This window comes from Lissotriton vulgaris, chromosome 2_1 (genome assembly GCF_964263255.1).
Source record: "Lissotriton vulgaris chromosome 2_1, aLisVul1.2, whole genome shotgun sequence".
NCBI lineage: Eukaryota > Metazoa > Chordata > Amphibia > Caudata > Salamandridae > Lissotriton > Lissotriton vulgaris.
In genome coordinates, this window is record NC_141687.1 from 1,852,930,606 (window position 1) to 1,852,953,320 (window position 22,715).

Sequence of the window (22,715 nt, forward strand, 5' to 3'; positions counted from 1 at the left end):
GTCAGCCCAGCAGTGTGCCGCCCACATGTCCCACACCATTCACCTTCTTCACGATCTGGGATTCTCACTGAATTACCCAAAGTCCCACCTGCAACCCGCCCACATACGGCAGTATCTGGGGGCGACGATAAACGCTCTGGCAGCCACAGCACAGCCGAATTCAGTGAGGGTCAGCAGCATTCAATCGCTGATACAGAAATTCAGACCTCAACACTCGCTTCCAGCACAAGTGTTCATGCAGTTGATAGGCATGATGGACTCCTGCATCTCCATAGTCCCGCACGCGAGACTACATATGCGTCCGCTTCAGGAGTGCTTAGCACGTCAGTGGACTCAGGCTCACGGACAGTTGAAAGACCTAGTGTTGGTGACCGGTCGTGCATACAACTCTCTGCATTGGTGGAATCCACAAAACCTTTGCAAGGGACGACCGTTCCAGGAGCCTGTGCCACAGATCATTCTGACGACGGACGCTTCTCTCCAGGGTTGAGGAGCTCATGTACTCCACTACACTGTGCAGGGACTATGGACACCACAGCAGAGGAAGATGCACATCAATGTTCTAGAACTGATGGCTATCTTCATGGCAATGAAAGCATTCAAGGTACATCTGTGCAACAAGGCCGTGTTGATCCGGACAGACAACATGACAGCCATGTACTACATCCAGAAGCAGGGAGGTACACACTCTCCACAGTTGTCTCATATGGCTCAGAGCATGTGGAAGTTGGCCATTCAAAGGAACATCTTCCTCATGGCGGAACACCTCCCGGGCAGGGACAATCAGATGGCGGACCTGCTCAGCAGGTACAGCCACCAAATGTGCGAGTAGGAGATACATCCATCAATACTCCACCCGTACTTCCTAAGGTGGGGTCATCCAGAGATAGACCTGTTCGCCACAAAGGAAAACGCCAAATGCCCAAGCTTTGCCGCCAGGTTCCCACAGTTGCAGGGCAATGCGATATGGATGAACTGGTCAGGCAAATTTGCGTACGCTTTTCCCCCAGCACCTCTAATACCGCTAGTGGCATGCAAGCTGAAGCAGCACTCGATGACTCTCATCCTAGTTGCTCCAATGTGGGCTCGCCAACCATGGTACACCACGTTTCTGGAACTGTCTGTGGTACCGCATCAAAGGCTGCGCCTCACACCAAACATTTGACGCAGAGCCATGGCGACATTCAGCATCCAGATCCGCAACAGCTCAACCTGCCGATCTGGCTCCTGAGATCTTAGAGTTTGGCTACCTCAACTTACCTCCTGACTGTATGGACATAATCAGGGAGGCAAGAAAGCCCACCACCAGAGCATGCTATGCGGGGAAATGGAAGCGGTTTGTCATTTATTGTGCAGACCACTACATTGACCCGCTGGATGCATCTATTCAGAACATCATTTGATATCTCTTACATCTGTACAAATGTAATCTGGCCTATGCTTCCATTCGTATACATCTATCCGCAATGGCTGCTTATCTCCGAAACAGACAGCACCTCTCACTTTTCAGAGTGCCTGCCATTAAAGCCTTTCTGGAAGGACTCAAACGAGTCATTCCTCCGCGGACACCACCAACTCCCGAGTGGAACCTAAATGTGGTCCTCACCAGGCTGATGGGTCCCCCTTTCGAACCACTGCATTCATGCGAGATTCAGTTCTTGACATGGAAAGTGGCTTTCCTTATAGCGATTACGTCGCTACGACGAGTTAGTGAACTCCAGGCACTAACTATCCAAGAGCCATTTATTTAAATTCATTCCAACAGGGTGGTGTTTTGCACTAACCCTAAGTTTCTTCCTAAGGTGGTTTCTCAGTTCCATATCAACCAGACTATAGAACTACCCGTGTTCTTCCAAAATCCAGAGTCAGTTGCGGAGAGGATGCTCCACACACTTGACGTCAAGAGGGCCTTAATGTACTACATTGATAGGACCAAAGATTTTCGGAAAACTAAACAACTATTTGTTGCCTTTTCGCCACAACACAAAGGCAACCCCATTTCCAAGGCTGGTATAGCCAGGTGGATCGTTAAATGTATTCAGATCTGCTATCAGAAAGCCAAGCGCACTCTCACCATTCCACCGCGGGCCCACTCCACCCGGAAGTTGGGGGCCTCCATGGCTTTCCTTGGAAATATTCCTTTGGAGGACATATGTAGAGCAGCCACATGGTCTATCACACACACATTTACAAAACACTACTGTGTTGATGTGCACTCCAAACAGCAGGCAGCTGTTGGGCAGGCTGTTCTAAAAACACTTTTCCAAACTGCTGCAGCTGGCACAGGCGGCCGCCGTTAATTTATTTATTTATTTTATTTATTTTGAAAGTTTTATATAGCGCGAACAAGATCTTTGCAGATATCAGAGCGCTTTACAGACAAAGGAAGAGCGTGTGAGTAAATAACAAATGGGGTGGGGAAGGTACATGTGGGAACATAGTAAACCAAATACATCAATAATGAAACAAATACAAATAATTGATAGCGTAAACACTTAGACAGGTCAGTAACACGAGTCATACAAAAATGCAGAAAAGCACAATAGATCTGAATGGTCCAACGTCTGTAATATCATCCTCAGTAATAATTCAAGTGTATTTAGCCATGAGGATAGCTTTTACTTCTTTCTTAAAATGTATGGTAGAGGAGATGAGCCTGATTTCAGTGGGGAGTGAGTTCCAGATCCTGGGTGCCATTCCTGAGAAGGAGCGTTTATACGTTTTTTCCTTGCGGAATCTTTGGGGCTTTAGCAAGAGATTGTTTGTACCTCTGGTGTTTCTAGAGCCTCCGGAAATCGTCAGCTTCTGGGCGAGATATCCGGGTGATCTCAGGTGGACCGCCTTGTGCGTGATGCAGGCGATTTTCAGATGTATTCTGGCTTCAAAAGGCAGCCAGTTCAGGGCTCTCAGGTCAGGGGAAATGTGTGAGTGCTTTTTTGATCCGGTGATGAGTCTCGCTGCGGCGTTTAGAGAAGCTCTTATGGGTGCCGTGGTAGTTAGGGGGAGACCGCAGAGGGCGATGCTGCCGTAATCTATTCGGGGGATGACTAGCGCTTGTACCGCAGTTTGGAAATCTTTGGCTGGAAGGAAGGGTTTGAGTTTCCTTAGGGTATTGATCTGGTAGTTCGCCCCCTTAGTTGCTTTGTTGATGTGTTCCTGCATGTTGAGGTTGGTGTCAAGTGTTATGCCTAGAGATTTTGCTGAGTCTACGATAGTGGGGTGAACATTGAGTGCGGTTAGGTGTTTAAGCCAGGTTTGTGTGGTAGTGATCTTCGCAGGGGGTGAGATCAAGAGGAACTCTGTTTTAAGAGCATTGAGTTTGAGATGATTAGCGGCCAACCATGATTGAGTGCTTCTGATCGTTGAGTTCAAGAGCATAATGTCTTTGGGTGATTGTACTTTGAGATAAAGCTGGGTGTCATCGGCGTACATGTGGAATTGAATATTGGATGCCTGTAGCAAGGTGGTGAGAGGTTCCATAACTAGGTTAAACAAAGTTGGGGATAGGGAGGATCCTTGTGGGACGCCTAGCGATACCGGTATTGGAGAGGACATCAAGTTGTTACTCTTGAATTTCTGCGTTCTGTTGTGTAAAAAGGACGTAAACCACTTGAGCACAGTTCCAGATATACCCATTCTTGTGTTTAAGAGCTCGAGTAAGTTCTCATGTTTGACGGTGTCGAATGCAGAAGAGAGATCCAGAAGGATAAGGAGGCAGGTATCGTTTTGGTCCAAGATTTGGAGGGCATCGTCAATTATGTGAATCATAGCAGTTTCTGTACTGTGGTCCGCTCTGAAGCCTGATTGATGGGGGTTGAGCAGATCAAACTGATTAATGTGTCTAGTCAATTGAGTTTGTGCGCATTTTTCCAGCAATTTGGCAAGAGTCGGAATATTGGTAATGGGACGGTAATTATTTAGATCAGAGGGGTCGGCTGTAGGTTTCTTTAGTAGCGGTGTGACTTGTCCAACTTTGAGGGAGTCGGGGATGGTCCCTTGTTGAAGTGAGCTGTTGATAATTTTAGTCCAGAGTGGGAGGAGCGACGGGGTAAGGTCTTTGACAGCGTTGGCAGGAAGGGGGTCTGAGAGGTGGTTGGCTGGTTTCACAGTGCTGAGTAGTCTACCAATTTCTTCTTCCGAGTAGGTGGCAAAGGATGACCATGTAGCATTGTTTTTAGGTTCAGTGGGTGCTGTGCAGAGGGGTTTGGGGTAGAGACTTACATCAATGAGGAGATCGTTCTTTATGTTGTCGGTTTTTTGGATAAAGAAAGAAGCGAAGTCTTCACAGGAGGGTGCTTCGCCAAGAGTGCTGAGAGGTTGGGGTTGTTCCTTGGATTGTGTTCTGATTAGCTCAAACAGCTTTCTCGGACGATTTTTGGCTTGGTCGAGCTGGCGGCTGAAGAAATCTGATTTTGAGCGTTTTATTTTCCTGAAGTAGGCATTTCTCTTTTTCTTCAGCGTTTTTAAGTGCAGTGCGGAGGGGGCTGATCTCCAAGTGCGCTCTGCCATTCGCATGGCCCGTCTATCGTCATTGAGACTCCCGTCGTACCAAGGATTGGACATCTTTGTGGATGCTCTTTTTAGCTGCATAGGTGCAGCCTCGTTAACTATGGAGGTCATCGCGTTGAGGTAGTGATCCGTCAAGGATTGGACATCCGTAACGCCAGTGGGAGGAAGTAATATATTGCAGCTGTTGGGGGGTAGAGAGTTTGGGTTGAGTTTTTTCAGGTCCCTTTTCCAGACTTTGGGCTTGATGGATTGAGCCGGGTTAAATTTAACTTTTTCGTTGATGAAGAACGTGACAATGTGATGATCTGACCAGTCACAGGGTTGGATAGATTCGAGTTGGATAGAGTCCTCTTTAGAGATGATAAGGTCGATGATGGAGCCTTTCTTGTGAGTCGGACTGTTGAATATTTGGGTGAGGTCAAGGGCGTCGAGGAAGTTTTTTAGGCTATTTACCACTGCGTCATTCTGATCGTTCCAGTGAAGGTTGAAGTCACCAAGGTATATTTGTGTGTGTTGTCGCCCTGAATTGGTAGTGATCAAATCCATGATTTGTTGCGAGAAGGCAAAGTTGTCTCCAGGTGGGTGGTAGATGCCGTGTAGAGAGCACATCGGTTTGCCCTCACTGATAATATCTAGGCAAATGTATTCACAGGAGGTTAGGGAGGGAGAGGTTACTTTCAAGACAGAGAGGTTACTCCTGTGTATACATGCGATTCCCCCACCTTTTTGACCAACCCGGTCTAGTCTGGTGATGTGGTAGTTGGGGGGAACCAGTATGTCCAGTATGGGTGTAGAGGATTCAGTTAACCAGGTTTCAGTCATGATGATTAGGTCAAGGTCCAGTGATGAGATGAGATCAGCGATTGCAGAGGAGTGCCTAGAGGCCGACCTGCAGTTGAGGAGGGTGCATTTGAGACGGGGTGTGTCGAGGGTGGAAGGGGGTTCTAGAGAAAGGGGGACTTTTCTCAGGTTACTAAGGATAGACATTCTGTTGGTTTGCGTGGGGGGTCTAAGGGGATTTGGAAGAATCGTTGGAATGGCGCGGAGTGTGGAGAGTGTGTTGTTAAGGGGAGCTGGGTCGTAGGAGCGGAGGAGGGTAACTGTGTCGAGGTCCGATAGTGTGTTGCAGGAGCGATGGGGACGGTTTTCCCGATTGCGAACAGGGATTGAGGTCCAGTGCGGGGGGCGTTGAGTGCACGAGTCAGCCGACCAGGTGGAGGTCCTGTTGGGAAGGGTGGTGCTGGTGTAGGCGGGTGCGGGGTGTCTGGGATGTGCGCAGAGTAGTTGTTTGATGATGTGCATGTCTTGTTTGAGCTTGAGGAGGGTGGTGGGTGAGGAGTGTCTGGAATGCGTGCCGAGTAGTTGTTTGATGATGTGAATGTCCTCTTTGAGCTGGAGGAGGGAGGCCATAACGTAGTCTAGTGTGGGATTCGTGTTGGTAGTGGGTATTGGAAGGTCGTGGTAGGATGACATAGTATGGGGGAGGGTATTGGTGGTTGTTGCAGAGTGCATGGTGGAGGATGGGCGTGAATAAGTGGTGATGGGGGCGCATGTAGGGTATTGGGGGGTGAGAACGGGAGGGGAAATGTGATTGTATGTTCTTTTTTGTGAAGTCGGAGTTGAAGTGATAGAGGCGTGCTCGGTGTGGTTGGTTGATGGGTGGAAGTGGGGGCTGAGAGTGGGGGGGAATAAGGGGTAGGGTTTGTCTGTATGCGTGTCGGTCTGGTGCTGAACGTGGTTGGGCGGATTGTGGGTGGGAGCTGTGATGTCATGGGTGAGAAGCATGGGAATGTGGGCTGGTGAAAGGGGGGAGGGGGTAAGGTTGGTGTGTGTGGGTGACATAACTGTGTCTGTGATTGAGGGGTGTGGGGTAATAACCGTAGGTGGGTGTATGACTAAGGTGCCGGTGGTAGGGGAGAGGCGTGCGTTCATTTGGGGCTGAGGTAGGTTAGAGGCGTTGTTGTTGGGAGCTGTGTTGTCAGGGGATAGAGGAATGGGAGTGGTATGAAAGGAAGTCCGGGTATTGATGGGACGGGGGGGGGGGGTACGGCTGGTGTGTGTCGGGGAGAGATCTAAGTCTGTGATCGATGAGTGTGAAGTGGATGCAATAGGTGGGTGGTTGACGGCGGTGCCGGTGGTGGAGGAGAGGTGCGTGTCGTTTAGGGACTGAGTTGGGTTAAGGGTGAGTGGACTAAGTGGGGTCCGTGGATTGGAGAGGTGCTGTACGAAAGTTGGGAACAGGTTGTCAAGTAGTTCCAGGTTCCTGTCTGTGGATTGGATTAGGACAATCCCGTTGTTATAGATAGTGATGGAGGTTCTGCCTGGGAAGAGTTGGGATGGTGTGATGGAGAGTGTTTGGCCATGAGCGGATTTCCTGGTAATGGATACGGTGAGTAAAGAGAGGAACGTTTTTCTCCATAGAGCACTGCGTGCGGTGTGGAAGATGATATCAATGTTTACTGCACCATTGACCGGTGAGTGGTAGGTGTCTGCAAAGGGTACTTCAGGGTGGGACCTCAGTAAGTTGTGTTTAAAACGTTTAGCTGCTTTTTTGCTGAGTGCGGGTGGGTAGTTGATTCTGTATGTGTGCTTGCCGATGAGCTCCATGTTGGGGTGATGGAGTAGGTAGGTGTGGGAGGGTGCCCAGTAATCGCCGGTTGCATGGACTGAAGTACCACTAGTGGGCAGCCAAAGTGTATGCTGTAGTAGTCAATGCAAACAGGGGTAGGATCTGTAGTGGGTGCGGGTTGCACAGATGTAGGGTGTACAATAATGATATACGGGGGCAGAGTACAATCACATGCACTAATAACCCATTGCCTATAACAACAGTGGCATTAATGAGCAGCCAGAGTGTATGAGGTAGTAGTTGGTGCAACAAGGTATGGACACTTGGAATGGGAGCAGGTTATATAACTGTAGCAGGTCAATAAAAGCAATTATTCGGTGCATTACAGTGAAGTCGTAGTGGGTAACAAACATGTACAGCATAAAATATAGGTATAATACTGATGATGTGCTGGACTGAAATACTGATGCAGATAGTAAAACGCCTGAATCAAAAGTGACAAAAGTGAGAAGACAAAAATGGGTGCTTCAGAATAAATGAGGTGCATGAAACAGTAGCAAGATAGAGTTGCAACAAAGTTATATGCTATATAACAATAGTGCGTAGTCAAAAATAAGTGAGGTATATGAATCAGCAGTAACATACAAGATAGAGCAAGATAGAGTTGCGACAAAGTTATATGCTATATCACAATAGTGCGTAGTCAAAAATAAGTGAGGTATATGAATCAGTAGTAACATACAGTTGCAGCCAAAAAATAAATGAGGTATATTAATCAGTAGTAACATACATTTGCGACCAAAAAAATTATATGTGACCTATAGTGACACTAGTGAGCGTAGTCAAAAATAAGTGAGGTATATGAATCAGTAGAAACATACAGTTGCAGCCAAAAAATAAATGAGGTATATTAATCAGTAGTAACATACATTTGCGACCAAAGAAATTATATGTGACCTATAGTGACACTAGTGAGCAGCCAAAATATATGAGGTAGCAATTGGTGTATAAAGGTGCAGAGAAAGTGGGATGTGCAGTATACCATTAGGAATATAGACATATAGTGACACCGTAAAAGGCGAACACCCTATCATAATCTTCCGTGTAAACATATGATGCAAGTATATGAGGTAGCTTTGGTGCATTACAGTTGACTAAAAAGTGAAGTGTGCAAGATACAAATAGGCATATACATAAAGTACCACTGTAGTAAGGTGGACATTTGATCGTGAGGTATGACTAGTCCATGAAGGTCGCCAGGGATAGACAGACCAAGATGGCCGAACCGCTGGGGGAGATAGAGAAGTTAGTCCTCTGTCTGCTGCTATTACTTTAAGCACAGGGAAGGGCAGTTTCACATTCCGTTGGAGCAAGCACTGCTCGTAGCATGCTGGGAGGGAGGCTTATCTCTACTTCTGGTGGACATGTGTGGAGGAGTTGAGCTGAAGAGCCTCGTGGACATCAGGGGCCTCGATGGGATTTATTACGACAGTTTTATGGCCCTAGCCATTTTGAACAAAGGGGATAGTTTAGGATGTGAGTAGGCGGTTGGGGAGAAGTAAATACCTTATATACCAGCCAGCAGAGATTGTCAGGTTGCTGTTGCCATCTTTAATCGAGTTGTATATAGGGCTGTATGTAGGGCTGGAGGGGGGTCTCTCTCATAGCCCTCCGATTACACTGTCTCTCCAGCCTCCGATAGCTGGCTCCACTCAACAAACTTCCCTCCTGATCCCGTTAGTGTGCTGCGTCTGATGTGTGAGCTGATCGCTTCACTGGCACACCAGCCCCCTTCTGCCGAGGAGCGGGGGGGGGGGGCCTCACCCAGCCTTCTGCCTCACCCAGCCCTCTAATGCCACCTCGCTTCCACCGCTGTTGGGCCGACGGTACTGTGGAGGGACTGCTATGTATTCTATGCATAGATATGAATTCAGCAGCCCACATGCCTCGAACCGAATATGCTACTTACCAGTATGCATCTGTTCTTGGCATGTAGGGCTGCTAACATTCATATCGCCCGCCCTCCTCCCCGGCGCCTGTAGCGGCTGCAGCATTCACACATACTTCTAGCATGGTCATCATTCACATAGTTTCACTCCATCTTTGCCACAATGGCTAAAAACAATCTGAAGATGGAGTCGATGCCCATGCGCACTGTAGTCCAGGGGAGGAGCCACCTATCTCGTGATACTTCGAAGACTCTTCCAGGACAACAATGTGCGATCATCCGGACCCAACACTAGGCGGCCATCTATGCAAAGATATGAATGTCAGCAGCCCTTCATGCCAAGAACAGATTCATACTGGTAAGTAGCATATTCGATTTTCAACATGATCAAGAGCTTACTTAAAATGTTTCGTTTCAGATTTGGAGAACATCTTGAAGCAGTAAGGAAATACAACAAAAACTGTCAATTTCCTTTGCCCTCTTCAATTTTGTGTAACTTGGGTTGTATCGCATTCTAGAATGCAGGCATTGTGCTTGGTGTTACACGTACTGGGATAGCTCTATAAAATGTTTTATTATTTATCAAGTATATGCCTTAAATATGCTTTGAGTCTGATATTTTTCTAGTAGAAGTCTCTATTTTAAACAGAAACATTTGTCCGGGGTTCGAATTAGAAAAAACATCTCCTACCCAGTAGATCAGTGGGTACTGTATAACTAGTTAAACACTTTTATTAATAAGTACTGAGCTTTTCAAGCACTATATCTTTTATTTGTGTTTTCGTTTGCTCAAATGAATCTGGCCAGAAGCCTTCACAAAACTATCAAGCCCAGGGCTCTCCTTGTCAAACTTAAGAGCAACTATCCTGCCTATTCAGATTGTCCCTCATGTAGGTCTGTTTCTGCAAAGCTATCACAGGATATTTCCTGTAAAAAAAAACATCCATATGGCGTTCCATGTTTGATCACTATGGCTACTGCTGTTTGGAATGGAAGGACTTGTGTTTGACAACATCATTTTGCAGATACCATCACTGGGAATGACGATTGTTGTTCCTATACTGTAGCATCAGTGATACTTTGCACTATCACAAAACAACAAACAGCACTTGGCTGAGATGCCTCAGTGTTACCCTGGGAATCAACAAACAGAAGCTGCACCAGACTGTTAAAGAGAACAGGGAGGAGGAATAGTTAATGACAACCTGGCACATGGATTTCTGATTATGGAATTCTGATACAGGCAAACCTATGTGCAGGAGGCAGAAAAGAGATTTTGCAACAGCAAGTAATGCAGCACTGAGAACAGGGGCTTGTGGTAGGGTCATGAGCTCACCTCCTTTCTCTTCCTCATCGCCACTAAATTGTGTCAAAATGCTACTTAAAGACGGCCATGCTGCGTATACAACCCTTCTTATCGCCTCTAATAGACTGGGAAGACCAACCAGGGCGAACATGGTATATGTAGCATTGCACAGAGCCTGGATATAGGTCTGGAACCTGTGGGTGCCAGACCATGAGCAGAAATGAGATTATCACCAATTGCCTGCTTCCAGTAAGGCCCTAGACTGCACTGCTTGGTTCCTGAAGCATATGCTTGTTGTCGAACACAGGCTCGTCACACTGTTCCTGTGCACCTACAGTTGTGCCACATGCTTCCAACTTATCGCAACACACATTGATGTGCCCCCAGCTCCTCTGTGTTGTGATAGAATTCTAACAAGTTTCACAAACTGGAAATCATCCTGTGGATAATAGTGAAATACACCTTTGCACTAGAAAGTTAGCTTAATTTCTCATGCTGTTGCCTGCTCACAACAACAGTTTGTGAAATGAATGCATACGCAAAGCCAGTTTGGACTTCTTGTGTATTTACTTAAAACATGAAAGTTTAGAAACCTCCATTCCTAGCAGTGACCCTGACTCATCAAACTGCAAACATTTGTTTTGTTTTTCATTCTGCAGCACGGCAGAAGGTATCCTGATCAGCGGATTGAAGCCTTACACAAAGTACGAGTTTGCGGTGCAGTCAAATGGGCTTGGCGTTGACGGGCCCTTCAGCAGCGTTGTGGAGCAGGTCACCCTTCCAGATAGTGAGTAATATGGCATGTGTAGATTTAATCGCGGCTTGTAGGGTTCTGCGCTCACATGCCCATGGCGGGGGCAGAGCACGGGAGCTGTGGATGGTGGTGAGTACTTGGTTGGTTTGACTGATCCGGTGCCTGGTAAGGATAGAAACTTTCCCACCTATTTTAAAAATACCTTGTAGGAATTCCTAAAGTAAATGTTTCAGCCCAAAACAGTTCAGTGTATCTTCCATTTATCTGAAGCAGCAACAGTTGTATTATAACATTCATTTCACAGTGGCAACATCATTTTGATTAACAATTAAGAATGAAAATGTAGGGTTAACTAATTTGTATTTTCTATTTGAAGATACATTGGATGTCAACAACATTTTTGATTATATATTTCTCCTCTGCATTCAATTTGGTGGGGAAGCTAAAAGAGATATTCTTTACTTAGAGAAACAGATGAAAACTATAGGCAGTGGAAATAGGGGTGCAAGGGGGGCTGCAGCAACCCCCAAATAACCATGCTGGAGTTCACAAGGTGAATGAACTCTAAAAATGGCAATGCGCTTTGTTGTATCTTGTCAGCTTTGCTATGCGTTTAATGATAGAGGTCAAATGTCAGGTTATATCTTCTTACAAATTGTTGTTTATTCTTTCAACATGTAGATTTGTGTTTGCGTTTCTTTCTCTGGCTACAAATCAGGAGAGTTTTGTAACGTGTACTATGTGAGAATACCTCGGTACATGGAGTGTGAAAGGAAAGGCTGTAGGATGTCACATTTCTAAATAACAATTTAAATATCTGTAAATGAGCCGTTCAAATATTTCAAAGTATATTAGCAGATATGAAAGCATAAATTAAGCCGATTTTTTGTAATTATGAAGTATAATGGAAACAAAGATTTTAATAGGTTTAAAAAGATCATGAACTTTACATGGTGATGCGCACAGGACAAAAATTTGCCGATACCCAATTTCCACTCATTGGAGCACTGTGCACTTTTATCAGAAAAACTGCTTGTATGGGCAAATTTGGTGGCTGTTACAATGACAAATGTGCTGTCTGTAAATCACAGTGTAAATGATACTGTGTCACCACTCCGTACTTCAGTAATATATTTGCGACAGTCTGCTCTACAATGCACCACCGTCTATATACTACACCCTTATCACCCTCATGGTAAATGAGCATTGCTCATTTGCTAGACTTGTCGTTTGTGTGACACTTGGATTTTTCACAAACCCTACGCCTTAATTAACGCAACATAGATAGCAGCACCCTCCCTCTGAAAGTTGTTCCTGCACCTATGATGAAATGTTTCTCATTTGTTCAAGGGATCGTTTTGGACGCATTAGAAACAAGTACTTGGATTGCATTTTCCTGTGAGAATTCCCACTGAAGAAAACTGACATTTCAGACTGTGGGACTTGCCTTCTTGGGGCCACCCACATAAAGCTTCTAATCTCTTCGCCCCCAAGCAATTTCTTCACTGCTTGTACTTACCTGGATTGCAGTTACTCTGTTCTCAATGGATACAATTCCAGGAAGAAAACAACCAGTCACTTATAAAATGTCTGTCAGAAATATAACTCTTTGGAGCCAGTTTCTATGGTAAAGTCGAATGCATGAAAAAAACTTTTATAATATGCAGTTGAAACGAGACATTGTCATGCTAATATGACCCTGGTGAAACTGGCTTGGGATTTGAGAGGCGCTTTTCAGTGTCTACAGGTTGCCGTATTCTGGGTAGAAATATCTCATAACAGGCTTCAGTCGGCCTGTGTATATCGATCATAGGGTATGTATTTTTCTGCTGAACATTGCAATTCTTGATGCCTTTAATATAAAAGTGAAACTTTCGGGGCGTGGTCAAGATGGCGGCGTGGTAGGACGCTAATTCTTCCTCTCCTGCATACCGCTCGCCTAGCACATCGCAGCACGGCTCCCCTGGGACTTGCCTGGCGTGAGGTTCGGTGCGGTGAGCCCCCGAGGTGCTCAGCGAATCATTTTCGGCCCCCGGCCGGACTTTTGGCGGCGCTAGGAATGCGGGACACAGTGAGTGCACCCGCCCGCCATTGCCGGGCTGCTCCGACAACGCTGTGCCGTTCGGCGGACACCGTGGCCAGCTAACCCCTTCCTGGCTGCCTGCCTACTCTTGCCCCGGGACCTCCATCTGGCCGGGCACCTGAGAGGTGGAGAAGCGACCCCGAGCTGATGCTGTTGCCGCGCTGAGTGGACCGTACGTAGAGAACTACGGCCTTGCCCGGTATGCCGGGCTAACTCGAGCACCGGCCTTGCGTGCGCCCTGGCCGGCCCTGTGGATGGTGGAGGCGGTGGCTCCTTGCGAAAGCACCAGGGCCTCTGAGATCGCTTGTGGGCTGTGAGGGGGCCCGGTGGTGGGGTGCGCCCGCTGTGGCCAGCACTGTTTCCCGGGTGGGGCTCTTTCTGCCTGGGCCTTTACCCTTGGGGTCTGGCTGGGCGACACGTGGGCCGCACCTGGGGGTCCACAAGAGGTTCTGCCTGCTGATTCTGCGGGCGGCCCCCCGGCCGGACCTGGGCTGAGTGCTGCGTGCGGGCCTGATGCCGTAAGGCACGCAGATCCCCGGCCTGGTGGGGGCTACAGGGGAGCTTCATACCATCGCCTCTCTGCCCGCGGAACAGCGGGGGGTGACTAGCTAGTGGAGGACAGCTTCAGAGACGTTTTGCTACACTCAGCGACAGGCGCGAGTGGCTTCAGCCCGGGTCTCCTCAGCGACGTTTACGGCCTGGAGAGGGGCCTTCCTGCGGCCCCCTGAGCACTGGTTGAGTTCTGCTGCCGGCCCTCGATAACGGAGGGCCATGTCGCATAGATCCCCGGCTCGGGGTAGGGAGGACGAGAGACGCGCAGCACCTGCAGGCCTGGCGCGAGACTAAAGACCTTGGCTTCGTGGCACCTCGAACGCTGGGATCTGGCCGGAGTCGGAGTGGAGGGGACCGGTTCGCCTAGACTTGGGCTCACATACTGCCCTCTGCTGTACCGGCCCCGGATTATGGAGGCCTCACATTACTCGGGAGTGCTGCCCTAGCCGGTTTTTCGGACTTACATCGACGGTCCTTGCACCCCTACGCCCGCCCTAGGGGGCGATAGCATTGGGACCAGCTTCTGGCGCTTCTTCGCACATTCCAGCACCTTTCTCCACACCTCTCTCTGTGCCTCCATCGTCGGGGGAGCGCTTCTACAGGTGGGTGCCCCGTGGGTGATCCTAGGCCCGGCTGGATGATTCAGTCCGCCTGCCCAGATATTGTGAGCCATACAGGAGCATGTACAAGGCGTGAAGGTGAAAACCTTGAAGACATCTTCGGCCGCGCTCAGTCCATGCCAGACATGGCTACGGCGGGCTCAGAAACAGCGACATCCAAACCGCCAGCTGCCTCTGGGGACGAACCTTTAACAAAGGCCTTTTTGGAGTCGCTTTTCCTCACCTTGCGCGGGGAATTCCATATGGTGAAAAACGAATTTGCCTCGGAGTTCAAGGAAGTACGCCCAGAGGTGGACTCCATCGGTGAACGGGTAGCCACACTCGAGGAGAACAGTGACACCACTGTGGCGGACCTGTCAACCATCCAGTAGGAAGTCATCTGGCTTCAAGATCAGAATATGGACATGCAGCTACACTTAGAAGATATTGAAAATCGGTCCCGAAGGCATAACATTCGCATTCGAGGGGTGAAGCCCACTGACGATACCTCTGGTCTTTTCCGGCACATCTTGGGTGACTCTCACTCAGCAAAAGTCGTCTTAGACCGGGCGCACAGAGTGTGCCTGCCCGGTGGCCCCCAGGCTCCACCTGCGGATATCTAGGTCTGCGTGCAGGACTTCAATACAAAGGAACTCATTCTTTCTAAAGCGAGAGCCTTTCACCCAATCTCCTTCCAGGGCCACTCACCGGTACTATACCAAGATTTAGAGTTAATTACACTACAGAGGCGCAAGCAGTTCCGACCTGTGACTGATCACTTGAGACAGCAGGGGATATCCTATTCCTGGGGACACAACTTTCGCCTCATCTTCCGACTCAACAATTAAATCCACCAGCTTCGCTCGCTGGAGGACGCCTATCGTCTGTTGGGCTTGACGCCCCCGAGCGCCGAAGAGGCCACTGAAGATGCGAGCATGAAATCCATGACATCCTCATCTGGCTGGCAGCGACAAACCAGGAAGCGACGTCACCGGAAGCCACCTGCTTCCGAAATAGTGCAGAGTCAACAAGATGCCCTGGTGACTGCAACGGTGGCCCTCTTAGACAAGAACTCAGAGGGCACGTGAGAATTTGGCAGAGATGCATCTCTGGCTTTCTGCTGAAGCATCTATGCAGGGCTGGGTCGGCGGTTGGCGGTGGGGTTTTTTCCTTTTTCTTTTCTGCTGATGGACCATGTTCCCAACTTGGTTGTTTCTACTGGTCGCCCTAGGGCGACAGACTTTACATGGGGACCTTTTCTGTTTCTGGGATGTTGCGGTTAGTGTGGGGGGGTACATACTGGGCTGGGTTTTGGGATCCTCCTCCTTTTCAGAATCGGGTCTTTGTTTCCAGGATCTGTTGTAATCTATGCGGGGTTGAGGGTGGGTCCAGGGGGTATTTGGGCGGTAGGGTTATTGGTCACTTTTTGGGTTTCTTCCTTTAGTAGTTGGTGGGGTGGGTTCCCCTGTCCACACTTTTCTTTTCCGTTAGAGCACTCTACCTTGAGACGCTGTCGTCTCTCCTCCTTTTGGCATCCAGCCCGCGGGTGGCACCCAGAGCTAAATGGCCATATCCCAGACTCTAGATGACGCACCTGAGGCTTAAGATTTTAACACTCAATTTTCGGGGCCTGAATAATCCCTTCAAACGGCGAGCGGTGCTGTCCCTTTTGGAGCACTCTGCAGCAGACATCTGCCTTCTGCAGTAGACTCATCTGTTATATAAAGACCCACACCGGATGAAGTCCTGAGCTTTCCCTAATCAGCTCTTCTCCTCCCTTTCTACTAAGTCCGCCAGGGTGGCGATACTGGTTTCCCGATCATTCCGGGGCAAGGTGGTCCAGCGGGAGGTGGAGATCAAGAGACGCCTACTTACGTATCGATTCCTGGTGGCGGGTCAATCCATTGTTGTGGGTTCAGTGTATGCCCCTAACGAGGGTCAGGATGGCTTCCTCCATAAAGCACTAATGGCCACCAGAGCTAACTATGAAAGACACATACTCCTGGGGAGTGACCTTAATCTTGTTTTCCACAATCTGACCGACTGCTCCTGCCAACGAATGGGTCAAGGAGGGGCTCTCTCTAAGTCAGGTCTGGCACACCTCCGGGACTTAGGCCTTGTTGGCCTGTGGAGACACATCCACCCCCATAGCAGGTCCTACACCTATTACTCAGGGGCCCATAAGACTTATTCTAGGCTGGACTACTTCCTATGCTCCTCACCGCTAGTGACACTAGCAACGAAAGCCGACCTTCTCCCTGCGTCATTGTTGTATCATTCCCCAGTCGTTGCCACCTTTCTGCTCTCCCCTGCCCCTGCACCACAGCGGCATTGGAGCTATCGCGTCTCCCTTTTACATCAGCCAACTACTGTGGACCAAATTAAAATGGCCATCACGCAGTTTCTAGCCCATAATGCGAACACTTGTGACCTCTATGGCAACGCAATGGTCGGCCCTCAAAGCTGTTTTGCGGGGCAAATTTATCGCCATTTTCGCCGCCAACAACAAAGAGCGGGCGCTGAAACAATCAAAACTAACACAGCGGGTAGCCGAGCTGGAGCAGATGCACCAGCGCACGGGGGCAGCCAGGGCATGGCGCCAACTGTGCACGGTGGGGAAACAACTAGCCGCACTAGATCAAGACAAGGCAGAATACGCTACTCTCCGCCTACGCCACGCTTACTATACCGGGGGAGACAGATGTGGTCGCCTCCTAAGCCATAAGCTCCGTGAACAACGTCAGAGGCAAGGGGTGCAGGTCATTCGTTTGGCGAAGGGTGACCTAGTATCGGACGACACAGCCATAGCAGAGGCCTTCCATGCCTTTTATGCCACACTCTACGCGGGCGATTCCCTCGATGTGCATTATGGCCTGGAATACCTGGAAGGGGCACAGCTTCCCTCACTAAATCCCGCTCGGGCGGCACTCTTAGACAGGGAGATCGGACTGGAGGAGATCATCACAGCCATTTTGCGCCTCAAGTTAGGGAAATCTCCTGGCCCGGATGGCTACTTGGCAGCCTTTTATAAAACTTTCTGCCACCTTTTGGCTCCGCTGCTTCGGGATCTTTTAATTCCTTCGCTCAACCCTGGGCTATCCCAGAAGAGATGCTAGAAGCTTCGATAACTGTTATTCCGAAGCCCAGGAAAGATGCAACCAGTTGTAGCGCATACCGGCCGATTTCTCTTCTTAATATCGACATCTAACTGTACACAAGCATTTTGGTGGGGCGGCTGGCTCCTTATATGACACAACTGGTGGAGCCGGATCAGGCCGGCTTCATCACACAGCATCAAACCAGCGATAATACCAAGAGGGTCCTGCACCTCATAGAAGTGGCGTCGCGTGTGCGGCGGGATTGCCTGCTGCTAGCTATAGACGCAGAGAAGGCTTTTGATAGGGTCCATTGGCCTTATCTGGAGCAAGTCTTACATCAGTTCGGCCTTGGGGAAATTCTGCGCACCCGCCTAATTAATTGCTATCGTTTACCTAACGCCACAGTGTGCGTCAATGGCCACACATCTTCCCGTCTCCCTATCGGTAGGGGGACCCGACAGATGTGCCCTCTTTCCCTCATCTTATTTGCACTGTACATGGAGCTGCTAGCCCAGAGAATTAGACACCACACTCTCATTGCAGGGATTAAATTCAGGAGGGATATTCACTAGATTAGCTTATACGCAGATGATATTTTGCTCTCCCTTACCGACCCCGTCCAATCACTTCGAGCTCTATTTATTGAATTGCACTGCTTCCCCCAAGCATCCGGGTTCAAGATCAATGCCGATAAATCGATCGCTCTCAACATCTCCCTGTCCGATACGACTCTTGCCTATGTCCAGGAGGAGTATCTTGTTCAGTGGTCCGACTCCACGGTTCCATATTTGGGGGTACTTTTGGGCCCCACCATCCCTGCCACCGTCGCTGCGAACTACAGCAAGCTCCGCACGCAAATCCGCAGGGCACTCCAGAGATGGAATCACCATTACCTCTCCTGGCTGGGGAGGATCTCAGCTATTAAAATCTCGCTCCTCCCCCAGATTCTGTACTTGTTCCAGGCCCTTCCCTTACGCCCACCAGCGGGCTGGATCTAACAGACCCAGTCCGAGTTGGCACGTTTTATCTGGCAAGTCCGTAAACCGCGCTTCAAGCAGGCCATTGCAGTCCTCCCTCCGGAACACGGTGGAGTTGGGGTGCCTGATTTGCAACTTTAATTCTACACGGCGCAGATTCGCTACCTGGTGGAGTGGCACCGTTTGGAGTCGGAAAAGCACTGGCTGTTTCAGGTCCAGGCAGTGGCGGGTATGCCTTTACAAGGGATCCCCTTCCTCTTGAGACATCACCGGCCGCCCAACCTGTATGCATCTTACATCACAGGCACTATTTTAGAGGCCTGGGACCGCACCGCCACCAAGCACGAGTTGACGTCCTTTCCTTCCCCATTGACCTCACTGTTCAACAATCCTGATTTCACCCCAGGACTGGACCCTAAAGCATTTGCGAACTGGCGGCTCTCTTCTTGACGGTTTCTGGGGCACCTATTTAACCTCGATGGCATTCTCCCGTTCCCGCAAATTAGAGGAATATGGCGTTTCTGAGGGGGGACAGGTTGCCTTATCTGCAGGTGCGACACTGGGCACTTCAACCCCAGGTTAGGCCTGGAGCGCAACGATACCTCACCCCTTATGAGAAGTGGCTGGTTCCTCGCTCCTCTGATAAAAAGCTAGTCTCCGACCTATATAGGCATCTCTTTGCAGCGACCACTTACACCTATAACGCCGGCAAGGCACGGTGGGAGCGGGAATTGGGGAGGGCACTCTCTCACAAGGAATGGAGTGGCATATATTATAGGGCCCAACGCTCAGCCTATCATGCAGGCCTTACTGAAACGCTGACCAAAATCGCCACCTATTGGTATCATACACCAGAGCGCCTTCACCGATTCGACTCACGCATTAGTGACCACTGTTGGAGGGGATGCGGGGAACTAGGCACCCTAGAGCACCTACTCTGGAGCTGTGATCGGCTTCATTCTTACTGGACTACAATCCTTGACGACATTGACTCCCATCTAGACACCCAACTCCCATGCTTCCCGGCATATATACTCCTAGGGCTGCCCAATCCACTAATGTACCCCCTGAAATGTAGGCGGGGCCGTCTTATTGCCATCGCCCTAGGGGCGGCCACACAGAACATATTAGCACATTGGCGATCCCCTCAAGCACCCCCCTCACTCGGGTTGGTTACACAGATTATGGCTGGTGCTAGGCATGGAGAAGTTATCCCTCACTCTGGCGGGCAGAGGAGAGGAATTTCCTGAGTTGTGGCGACCCTTTTTAACTTTGCTCACTGGGGAATTTCGGGAACTGAGCTGCCCCAGCTACCTGCGACTCCTTCGCTTGGCGGACACGCCAATCCCTGAGCAGCATGTCTCCAAACGCTTGCGGGCACCCAAACCACACTAAATCTTTTATCCCTTATATTTTCGTTCTTCTTATGATTTGTGGACAGGGGGGGGGGGTTGGTTGTTTAACTTTCCATGTTGTATGTGGACTACCTTGTTGACCAGCTCCTAGCAATTACTTGGTAAGATTATATTCGCTGGCTTGAGAGTCTGTACCGCGCTGTCTTGAAGGAGTGGGACGTCCTGTTCCCCTTGTTATGTTTGATATGCTAATAAAGAGATTTAAACCATAAAAGTGAAACTTTCCAAGAGCTTTACCTGGCACTGAAGAAATGGCTTGATGGGGTAGTTCCTAAATGAAGTCAAAATATAGATATTAATTCAAATTCAGTACGATGCCTCATCTTTATTTATTCCTATAGGGCCATCATCTCCACCCATGGAACTCCAAGTGAACCCAATCAGCTCATATGCTGTCAGGGTGGTGTGGCGGCCCCCCATCGAGCCTAACGGTGTCATCGTTGAGTACATTATCCTGTATGTAGCAAACAGCACCCAGCCCGACCATATGTGGACACAGTTGACCAAAGAAGGTACATTTGAATAGAACTCTTGAAAAGAACCCTGGTTTACGTCCTGCTGAAAGTGTCAAAAATCTTTTCAGAATTGTTCAGCACTTCCATATGATTATGTGAGTTGTCACACATCCCCATGCGTGTTGGTTTTTGTTGCATCTTTTCCATGCGAATCGTCTTTTGTTACACCATACCCATGTAATTTGACTTTTGTTGCACCATTGTCTTCCTGTGCCTGACAGTAAGCTCCTGCAACTTGAGCTCCATCACACATTCCTGAACCCTCATTTTTATTTGACCTGACAGACCGCAGATGCATTATTTTTCAAGCTTGTAGTCAATCACTGTTCATCCCAGATTTCCTTATGTCCATGCATTTCAAGGCTGTATAGAAATTTGACTTTCCCATCCTTTTTCCTTAAGATACTTTGCACACCTGAAAATGTGGTTTTTTTTTCACATTTGATTTTAAACAGGAAATATTTCAAGGACAGAGATCCGGGGCCTTGAGAGTGGAACAAGGTACTTCTTCAAGATGGGAGCAAAGACGAGTGTCGGAACTGGGCCATTCTCTGTTGTGAAAGATGTCCAAACTTTGCCGGCCAAGGCTGCAGGTACTGATGTTCCATTTCCATCCTTTGAAGGGCAGTCTGTGCCCCTGATTTGGCACCGAGTACTATTATGAGCATGCACTCAATTAGAGGCAGACTCGTCTGTAGTGAAACTGGGGCCTCTGTATGACTGGGGAAAGAGCCAATTACATGCCTCTGAAGTTCTCTATTGACCAGTCTGCTTCCAAATGAAGTGGTCCCCAAAAAAGTGAGGAGTAATTAAGACTGTATGTGCAACTTATGTAGTAAGTGCAGCTAGTGAAAATAAAGAGTTGTGCTGACTGCCATCAAACTAGGTAACTCAGTAGGGTGAGTGCCCCAGCAGAGGTTGTTCCAAACAATGGGTCATGGGTTTGAATGCTATCAAGGCTGACACAGTCAGGGCCAGTCTACCCAGGCAATGTGCAGTTCCGCTTGTCTCACTTTCCCATTCTAACCACTCCCCTTGTCTGTTCTCTCTACCGACTAGAAGTCCTCGACATCCATTCAGTGACTGGCATCATAGTGGGAGTTTGCCTCGGGCTGCTGTGCATCCTCTTTTGTATGTGTGCCAGCTTCCGCAATAGCAAGCACAGGTAAGCAAGGGTGAAAGGCTGGTATGGAGTGTGAAGTGAGTACAAATTTGATCATGAAATGTGAAAAGAGGCGAGGAAATCATGAAGGGGACACAACAGTTGTTACCTCTGTGGCCTTGAATATTTCATCTTTGGCTCCCTTGTATGGCAAGGAATCAAATGTTTTAGGCGTATGAGCTGTAGATCATATGCTTTAGCATAGATCGCCATCTAGTGTTGGGTCTGGATGTTTGCACTTTGTTTTTGTTTGAAGAAGTCTTTGCAGTCACAAGGTAGGTGACTCCTCCTTTCGGATATAGTGCGCATTGTGAGAAGTTAGCCTGGCATATGATGTCCACTATTCTAGTGGGCACCTTGCACCAGTCTAAACGACCCTTATTGATGGTGGTTGTAAAGTCAACCTCATAGACAAGCTATCCTAGTGGTAGCATGGACCAGCAGTCTTAGGCTAAGACTTCAGAGAGCAAGTGAAGCAAGCTGTTTTACCAATTATAATCCCTTGAATACCAACTGAAAGGACACCACACAAGGTATATATATAAAATATATATGTATTTATTTCTAACACAACCCCTCTGCACTCTTTATGAGGTCAGAGGTAAAAGTACATCACAAGTTACTCAATTAGCATACGATAAGTTGTACAAATACAGTTATGCCCTAGGGGCCTCACAAAGCATATACTAAGTAAGTGGTATAAGAACCACGACAGAAACAGTGAGTAGGCCTACGGCCTAGGGAATCGCTGGGGCTACACTAAACAACCAAAGGTTAGGAAGTAGGAGGCCCGCGGGAGACGCGTTCAGTGTCTGAACACAGTTAACATTGACTTATAATGGAGAACGTAAAAGTTACAAAGTTACTGTTTAAGGGCACTTCCGGATGTACTACGACAAAACCCCTTTAGACCAGGGCACTTTAAGAGTCAAGACCCACGGGAGCACCGGAGTACTCGTGTTACCTCACCCAGGGAAGCCGGGTGCATAGGTGCCTTTTGGTGTCGGGTTTCGTCGATGCTTTCAATGGAGATCTGCAAAGAAGTGCTGCAGGCGGCCAGAGGAAGAGTGTCCGGGTGGATCCAAGGGTGGATCGAAGATGTGAAGAACCTGAAAGCAGAGGGGACAGAGTCTGGGTCACTAGCCAGTGACCAGGAAAGAACCAGTACGGAACCAGGCGATGTTGCGATGATCTCAAGTGAAGAGGTGAAGCCACGAGGACCAGAAGG

General features: G+C 48.7%; 1 protein-coding gene across 1 annotated transcript in view; it reads left to right on the plus strand.

Annotated features, from left to right (window-relative positions):
- Window positions 1-22,715, plus strand: part of IGDCC4 (immunoglobulin superfamily DCC subclass member 4) — a 732,192-nt gene that overhangs the window by 652,300 nt on the left and 57,177 nt on the right. Inside the window, exons 14-17 of the mRNA XM_086958027.1 lie at window positions 10,992-11,119; window positions 20,152-20,322; window positions 20,781-20,918; window positions 21,385-21,490. Coding sequence (XP_086814153.1) covers window positions 10,992-11,119; window positions 20,152-20,322; window positions 20,781-20,918; window positions 21,385-21,490 — 543 coding nt within the window. The remainder of the gene's footprint in view (window positions 1-10,991; window positions 11,120-20,151; window positions 20,323-20,780; window positions 20,919-21,384; window positions 21,491-22,715) is intronic.